Below are 9,468 nucleotides of genomic sequence, written 5' to 3' on the forward strand. Positions count from 1 at the left end.
AATGGAACAAAAAGATACCAACAGATTCTATACACAGCAATTTCATGGAAAATAATGATTATACGAAAAGTAGAATATACTTTAAAAGAAAAAAGCGGTAGATACTATATTATAATGTGTGTTTAAATGAAAACATGCTACCTAAATCCACACACACACACTATCTATCTATCTATCTATCTATCTATCTATCTATCTATCTATCTATTTCTTTCTCTCTCTATTTTTGAAATATTTTCTATTTTGAAACCGTAAACAGATAGCCATGTTTTTTTTTGGGGGGGGGGGATTTTTGGAGAGGAAATGGTTTTAATGATTTTTAACAGATAAAGAGTGACTATAAAGGGAGGTTATTCATTTCTCCTTAATGTTTGCGATTATGATGTTTTTTTTGTGACACTGGACGTACAGACACGTAAATTAATATTTAGATAAATATTTCTGTTATTTCAGATTCACCACTATAACACGTTGACTGTCATATCAACAAAATATGTTGAGGAGGAAGTTTACAATAACGCTGTGTCAGCCATATTTTTGACGCCTTCTTTTCGTTACCAAGGTTGCCAACAATCATTGTAGACACAATTTTTTTTTAGCAAATCATACTTGATCTGAAATGGAACACATACATCAAATCTGTTGCCAGGGACGCTAGGAAAATGGTGGGATCCTTCTACCGCTCCAGAAGATATCTCACTACTAATGCAATTCTCTATCTGTATAAAAGCCAAGTACGTCCAAGGATGGGGTACTGCTGGGAAGGAGCTGCTAAAAAAAGCCTATCCTGCCTTGACAGAGTACAAAATAGATTTCGTGGTTTAGTAGGGCATGCCCTTTTCTCTTCCCTGAAACCTCTCTCCCACAGAAGAGACGTCGCAAACCTGTCTTTGTTTTATCGCTATTTCCATGGCAAGTGCTCGTCTAAGCTCCAATCCCTCGTCCCCCCTCACCAATCTTTCACGAGAAACACCAGTCTGGCTGAAACTACTGTCAATACTTTCCCCACTCTTTATCTATGCCTAAATCCAAATGTAGATTCCATAAGCAAAGCTTCTTTCTTAGAACTGCACGCCAGTGGAACTCTCTGCCGCTTGCCTGTTTCCCACCTGACTACAACTTGGACGTCTTCAAGTCTAACATAAACAAACTCCTGATAAACCGCCCCCTTAAGTAAGACACTCTATCAAAACCCCCAATACTAATGATTACTACAATACTATCTCATTGATTACTGTACATGCAATAACCCTTATCCCTGAGTGGCCTTCGGACCTTGATAAGTGGTGACCCCCATGTAAAAAAAAAAAAAAAAAAAAACTCCCTTTGATCTTTTTCTGACTTTCCTGAATAGAAGGACAGATTGTATATAAACCCTTTCTGTGAACAGAGTTTGACGAATTTTATTCCATACTAGCAGGCCACCCGGCGTTGCTCCGTTGTAATATATGCATAAATATGATATTTTAATTAATGCAGATTTCTTATTTATCATAAACAGAAATACCGTCGGTATTAAACGTAACGTTAAACTCCTTTAAAAAAATATATGAAGTAACAAAATAAAAAAACGGAACGAAACTGAAACATGTGCATGTGAATATGATTTTGTCTAAACAGTTTACTTCTTGTAAGTAAAAAAAAAGATAATAATCAAGCTGAGATCGAAACCAAAACCTAAAGATAGTGAGTCCAGTTCGATAGCCGTCATGCGAGTTTGACAGGATCTTTAGAAAGCGTTTTCAAACCTACTTATTCTTAACACAAAGAATCTGTCATGAGAGAGAAAGCTTCATGCAAAATTACCAACACCTCTGATGTTTGATAAAAAAAAACAGTTCATATATCTTTATTAGAAAGGTTATCATTTTGTTATAAAAGGTAAAATAAAAACTGTTTGAATAAAACTTTTATTTTTATATTTGTTAAAAAAAAACTGTTTGAATAAAACTTTTATTTTTATATTTGTTAAAAAGAACTGTTTGAATAAAACTTTTATTTTTATATTTGTTAAAAAGAACTGTTTGAATAAAACTTTTATTTTTATATTTGTCAAAAAAAAAACTGTTTGAATAAAACTTTTATTTTTATATTTGTCAAAAAAAAAACTGTTTGAATAAAACTTTTATTTTTATATTTGTTAAAAAAAAAACTGTTTGAATAAAACTTTTATTTTTATATTTGTCAAAAAAAAAACTGTTTGAATAAAACTTTTATTTTTATATTTGTCAAAAAAAAAACTTTTTGAATAAAACTTTTATTTTTATATTTGTTAAAAAAAAAAACTACATCATATACAGTGTTGGTCATCCATACCCTAAATTTTGTATGACGTCACTTCTGCCGAATGGCTTTGTAAACAAAGTGCGACACTTAACGAAAGCCAGATATAGGAGTCTCTCTGGTATGAATATCTGATATCTTTCTAGTTAGAATTATTTAAGTAACACAAGAGGAATTACATGAACGTTACCAACATCCTAGATAAAAGCATTTTTCTCGCACAGTAAAGGGATCCCACCTTCTTTGCAGCAGCGTTGGCAATGTCCTAAATGTATTTGTTCCAATTCACAGCGCCTGAGAATGTTAAGCTGATGAGTTTGAACGACGTGCTCTCAGTTAGGATATTATTTGTCATGGCAGTCGGTAGTTGAGAAGATTTTTTGTAGTTGTTAATATAAATTTATAATAAAATTAGATATAAACTAGCAGGACTTGTGGAAATTCCACAGGGGACTCATTCAAATGTAATATATTGATGTTGGCATTATGTAGATGTTCAGCGTAAATGGAGATGTTCTGATGTAACTCTTTTGTTAAGACTGCAAAAGTATTTATCTGAGCTAGCCCGGCAGTAAAGTATGCTTAAATATAATATTTTAATTCTTGCAGATTTCATATATATCATTACAGAGTTAATGTTCTGTCGAGTTTTATGTATTGTAAATTTGCGATTCCAAAAATAAAAAAAATATATCCGTATGATTTGGGTGCATCAGCTTGAATCGAAACTGAATCCAAAACTTATGAAGAATTCTTGATAAATTATATATTAAAAAAATAGATTACAGCTATAATCGAAACCGAAACCAAAACTTATGGAGAATTCTTGGTAAAATTATTTATAAAAAATAAATGACTTGTGTGCCATCAGCTATAATCGAAACTGAAACCAAAACTTATGAAGAATTTTTGATAACATTCTATATTACAAGGAATGGAAGTCCATAGCAATTAAACGACGGTCACTCGGATGTAAGTAATAAATAGCGCACACGCTATCCTATCAATATATAGATATATGGGACCCAGAGATGATAAAATATTTCTCAAGGGGTTCACAAATAAAATAAATCTTGATTTTTTTTTTTTTTACATGGGGGTCACCACTTATCAAGGCCCAAAGGCCACTCAGGGATAAGGGTTATTGTGTGTACAGTAATCAGTGAGATAGTATTGTAGTAATCATTAGTATTGGGGGTTTTGATAGAGTGTCTTACTTAAGGGGGCGGTTTGTCAGGAGTTGGACTTAAGGACGTCCAAGTTGTAGTCAGGTGGGAAACAGGCAAGCGGCAGAGAGTTCCACTGGCGTGCAGTTCTAAGAAAGAAGCTTTGCTCATGGAATCTACGTTTGGATTTAGGCACAGATAAAGAGTGGGGAAAATTATTGACAGTAGTTTCAGCCAGACTGGTGTTTCTCGTGAAAGATTGGCGAGTGGGGACGAGGGATTGGAGCTCAGACGAGCACCTGCCATAAGGTTACCGTCTACAATGAAAGACATCTAAAGAAAATATGTAAAAAAAAATTGCAACAACCAAGAATATTAAGAAGACACATAATATTTCATCGCAGAAATTTCACCAAATTAAATTAATTTCTCGGTCAAGATTACAATAGTAAAACTTGTTCTCCAAATCTCTTCCTACCTTTAATGTTGAGCACTTCTCCAGTCACGTGATTGTGGATGACGATTGTTGTTTTGCCCATCTCTGTGATGATGATGGTACTTCGCTTGTGCTCGCCATCATAAAATTCTTTAATGCCAGTGCTGAAGCCTTGTCCCGGCTGATTGATTTCGACGCTTGATTGGAATTTGATAAGTTGCTTCGGAATAGGTGGTTCCGCTAAAAAGAATATGACATTCAAACCAAAAGATTGACAGTTATAAACAGTACAAGTATAAAAGTACCCAACATCGTAAACATGCTTACAAAATGTTAATACGTAAACTATCGAATGGTCTTGTGTTATATCTTGTTTCATTAAAGGGTCTTATTATAAGTGATGCTGTTGAAGAAGGAGAAGAGAGATGTTGTTGTAAGAGACTTAGAGAGATTGTTCGTTCCGTGTTCGTGTTATGAGAGATTGTTCATGTTATTACGATTCCTATATTTTAAAAGTTCATTCCTTAATTGTGTTTATGGAAGAAGAAGAAGGGGAAGCTCTTTGAGTGAAGGGGATAGTGTTCAGACAGTCTTAGTGTAGACGTGAGATGTCGAGACGTGTATGTAATGACATTTTATAACACAGATATATAATACAATTTTCACTTTACCTTTTTGTAAGAATCACAAACACATGATGAATTTATTTCTTCACGACCGGCCGTGGTTTTCTCACCAAGAATTCAAAGCTTCACATTTTAGTTTCAAAGTGATCGTCTCGCTTCCTAGACGTTCGAATTCCCAGACCCTCTCTGAGTTTCTCCCAGTTTTCTGTTTTCTTTTAACTCTAAAGTTTTTCCCTATCCCTAGAACTTTCTATTTTCCGTGACGTCATACACATGTTAAAACATGTGCCTTCTTTCACGTGTTCTGAACATGCGTGTCCAAAACTTTTCCTTTTTCTACAAAAGGAATTTTAACCTATACTCAGTAACCTATTTTTCCAATATGTTAAAAACATTATCTTATAGCTGCATTCTTTCAATTAAAATTTCATAACAAACTTGACAGTGCACATTCTTTTCTTGAAATATTTTATCTCTATTCTAAACAATCGTTTGTTTTACATTCCTTTTTTTTTTAAATTCTCACACGTAATCTATTTCTAAACCTAAATTACGAGGTTCGAATTTCGTCTATTGCTATTTCATTTTCATTTTAACTAAATCTCTATTTTTATACTTACATGAAAAGGAGACAGCCCTTATCATGTAACACTTGTGCCAGACATGACTGATCTGAGTGCCTATTTAGTATGTTTAAACATTGTCAGATTAAAGAGAGCAATTAAAAACATACTTTTAGGCTGTATCTTTAATTGTTTCATTAAGAGACGATATCATAAGGTTATTCGGTTTAATATTGGCCCGAGCAACATCGGAAAATATCAGCTGTATGTGCATCCACGCACATTCCAGATATCGGCCGGTTGATGATTTGGATAAAAAAAAAAAATAAATAACAATCTAAACAAAAAAGACGTTAACCTACATTTCGATTGAGAGTTGGAGTCCAGGAAAATTATCTAAAACTGAAATAATGGGACGTCCTACATTTAAACCTGGATTGGAATATCAACTGAAGACAATGAACATTCCAAATTGAAAGAATGTCAACATAAGAAAGCAACACAAAGATGAACACAGCGTCGAGAGCTGTCGAGCAGTGAGTGACATTTCTGAGTCGCCCCTCGCACAGACACAACACCGCCCACACACCCATCGCCAATCAAAACACATGTCATTCTCTCTCTCTCTTTCTCTCTCTCTCTCTCTCATGTCTGTTTTGAGTCGATAAATGTAAATAAATTGTATTGTTTTGATTTAAATGATTCATTGTTGTGAATTTAATAACAAAAAAAAAAGAACTAACAAAGTGTATATAATTTCGCACAAAAGAAATTCTATAAACATTACAACTATGATATACACATATACAACAGTTACATAGCTCTGACTATATAACAATTCTTAGCATTACTAACATATATCAGGAAACATCCCGAATAACACCAAGAATGAATGTGTCCTATTGATAAAAAATAAGAAATGAAGTCAGACAACTTCCTCCTTCATATTATTTAGAATATTTGAACTACTGCTCTTGTCTTAGTCGTGTTATTTTTACAACGTTTCTGTCGATGGAACCTCCAATCTTCTTCAGGTGTATTTGGTCGAACTCAGGAATCTGTGTGCCTGGGAATCTACACACAATTTTTAACTAGACTCTATCTGTCATCTACAGTGATAGCTTGTTCTCGTGTTATATATATATGTTATATATAGGGGTCTTATTCAGAGAGAGTCTTATTATAAGCGCAATCTTAGAAGAGAGAATGAGATGTTGTTGTAAGAGATTTAGAGCGATTTATTAAGAGAGATGTTGAAAGACTCGGAGAGAGTGTTCGTTTATAACGATTCCTATATTTTAAATGTTCATTCCTTAGATGTGTAGATTGGAAGAAGAAGCTCTTAGAATGATGAGATAGTGTTCACTGTTCAGACATTGTGTAGACATGAGATGTCGAGACGTGTATGTAATGACATTTTATAACACAGATATATAATACAATTTTCACTTTACCTTTTTGTAAGAATCATAAGACAAGACGACGTTTTACAAAAACACAGATGAGTTTATTCTTCACACGACCGGCCGTGATTTTCGTCATCAAGAATTCAAAGCTTCACATTTTAGTTTCAAAGTGATCGTCTTGCTTCCTAGACGTTCGAATTCCCAGACCGTCTCTGAGTTTCTCACTGACTGTCTCTCTGACCAACCAACTAACTCTCTCACTTCCTATATTGAGAAATCCATGCATGTCCGACCTCGTGAGCAAAATTCACGTGCCACCAACATGCGCGACTTTGCACGTTTCCCGAACATTATGATTTCCCAATAACCTATTTTTTCTTTGATGTTTTTACAAAGGAATTCAACCTACATACCTAATTTATTTAACCCATATTTTATTATCCACATTATTTCTAACAATTGAATAGTTTATTATTTATTTCACCAGGATTAACAATTTACTGGACATTCCATTTAAACCTATTGTTCTTTAAAACTTATGTCCAGGGTTCGATTTCTGCTTTCTCTCACTTTATTTTCATTTTAACTAATCTCTCTATTTTTATACTTACATGAAAAGGGGACAGCCCTTATCATGTAACACTCATTCTGTCAGCCACAATGAGAACAGTAGTCCGAACAATCCAAATGATACGAATTATTAATCCCCATCTCATGAATTTAGAAAAAACTTCCACCTTGTCTTCTTTACTGCTGGTCTTAAATTAAAGATGTCACAAAATCTTTCATTTTTAAATTGTGCATAAAATAGCTAATAAAGAAGTGCTTCCTACTTGTTAACTGTTAAATAAATTATATATATTTTTAATACCCCTGTGTGTGTTTAGTTTCCTTTGTTACAGAGAACATGCGTATATACGAGGTGCCTTCAATAAGTTTGTAGATATTTTTGTATCAGCACTCTTATCAATAGTACACACGTGAAACTCTAGCCCCCTCCCCTTCAAAGTAATCTCCTCCAGTTGTAATGCACTTGTTGTACCGTTCTAACAACTTCTGAAAGGCCCCATGGAAGTCCTCTTGTGTGAGCATGTTAATGACCCTCATCACAGCTTCTTGCATCTTCTCAATATCTCATAATGACAGCCTCTTATCTGGCGATGGATATGTAATTTACATCTTTATTATTAGAATTGTATGGGCTACCAGCCCAAATTCTAGCATATATTAAATATTAAATTGTTTTTATTACCAATACAATTTTATCACCAATACAATTTTTCGGAGTTGCGTTTTCTTTAAAAAAAAGTAATCGAAAAATTAAAAAAAAAAGAAAAGAAAAAAGTAACTGCTTAAAGTTGCGTTTGTTTTAGCGTATCAATTTCTCGTATAAAAAAATGAACGAATCTCTGAGTGAAATATAATAATGTCTTTCAGATCAATGACGAATAGTACAAAAGGGCCAAAACGTATATTTTAAATGTATTTTCGGTACTTGTACAGTTTAATCGAGACATTAAAAATGAAAATATTGAAAAAAGTTTATATTGTACGTATCCGTTATGGAACGAAGTTCTTCGCAAAAAAATTTCATTTAATTTCATCAAGTAGTTTGTTTTTATTTTACAGCGAAAAACAATTTGTTATGATATTGAGCAAGAGGTTCGAGTTTTAGAAATAAAAGCTAGTAATAAAGATGGGGAGGGAGTGTCGGCGCTTTACATGGAGTTATCTCCCCGTGGTGTGTTCAACAAATTCCATAATGGCTGACTTCAACGCACTCTCATAAGAACGTGTTTTTTCCGCTGTAAAAAACAAAAACAAAAAAAAAAACAAAAAAAAAACCTACTCAATCAAATTAAATGAAAAAATTTTTTTTCGGAGATCTTCAGTCCATAACGGATACGTACAATATAAAAAAAAAACATATTGAACAAATCAGGCACAAGGCCATCATCTTTGATATTTCAATAAAAGAAAAATTCTGCAATGTATTTATTAGGTTGAAAACAAATATATAAATGACCGATGGGCCGATGGACAACAAAATGGTACAGTAATTAGTGATCGATTACTTACGTGAAATTGTGGAGGACACATCTGTGTCGTCTAATAGCACAACACCATAAAATGGAAAAATAAGGGATTAAATGACAAAACAAGACAAAAAAATATATGATTTTCAAAAATAAAATATGAATACAATTCATAGATAATAAAAGAGACGCCAGCAGCTCAACGTTGTTTAACTTTGGTGATCTAACAAGAACCGATATCTCAACGTGATTTCGACGTATCTTAAAGTTTAAATTCGAACAGTAGAGGCAACAGAGTAACTCGTTCAGTTCCAAAAGATGAGTAGGTTAGGGTTAGGGTTATTGAGAATTTTGCAGGTCGTACGCAGATGTGCTTACAATGCAGAGGTGCGTATTTGGAGTATGTCACTGAATGGCTTTTTCTGAGCTTTAGGGGATAACTCAATCATCATCATCATCATTATCATTATCATCATCATCGTCTTCGTCGTCGTCGTCGTCGTCATCATCATAAACATCATCTTCATCATCATCTTCATCATTGTCATTGTCATCATATCATTGTCATCATCATCATCATCGTCATCATCATCGTTATAATTGTCATTATTGTCATCCTCATTATCATCATCATCATCATCATTTTTGACATCAGCATCGTCATCATCATTATAATTATCATCACCGTCATCCTCCTCATCCTCCTCCTCATCATCATTGGTATCATCATCATCATCGTTATGATTATCATCATCGTCATCGTCGTCATCGTTGTCATCATCTCCATTTTGATTATGCCCTTACATGTTTTTTCTGCAATTTTCCCATAAACTGGACCTGTTACCTAAACTATTCTACATCTTCTGACCCAAGAACTCGCATCATGCTCTGCTGAGGTTGCTCCAGTTCTCTCTAAACTTTTCAACAAATTTCCACTACTTGGAACAATTGA

At 33.7% G+C, this 9,468-nt stretch overlaps 1 protein-coding gene across 1 annotated transcript in view; it reads right to left on the reverse strand.

The window, feature by feature from the left end:
• The window catches only part of LOC145280253 (uncharacterized), an 85,025-nt gene extending 76,426 nt beyond the window's left edge, over nucleotides 1-8,599 (reverse strand). The window contains exons 1-2 of the mRNA XM_080132027.1: nucleotides 8,560-8,599; nucleotides 3,928-4,125 (exon numbers count right to left, since the gene is read on the reverse strand). Coding sequence (XP_079988153.1) covers nucleotides 3,928-3,988 — 61 coding nt within the window. The 5' untranslated portion in view covers nucleotides 3,989-4,125; nucleotides 8,560-8,599. The remainder of the gene's footprint in view (nucleotides 1-3,927; nucleotides 4,126-8,559) is intronic.
• Nucleotides 8,600-9,468: the final 869 nt, after the last annotated feature.

Source organism: Euprymna scolopes, chromosome 7 (genome assembly GCF_053919585.1).
Source record: "Euprymna scolopes isolate OS-2025 chromosome 7, ASM5391958v1, whole genome shotgun sequence".
NCBI classification, from domain to species: domain Eukaryota; kingdom Metazoa; phylum Mollusca; class Cephalopoda; order Sepiida; family Sepiolidae; genus Euprymna; species Euprymna scolopes.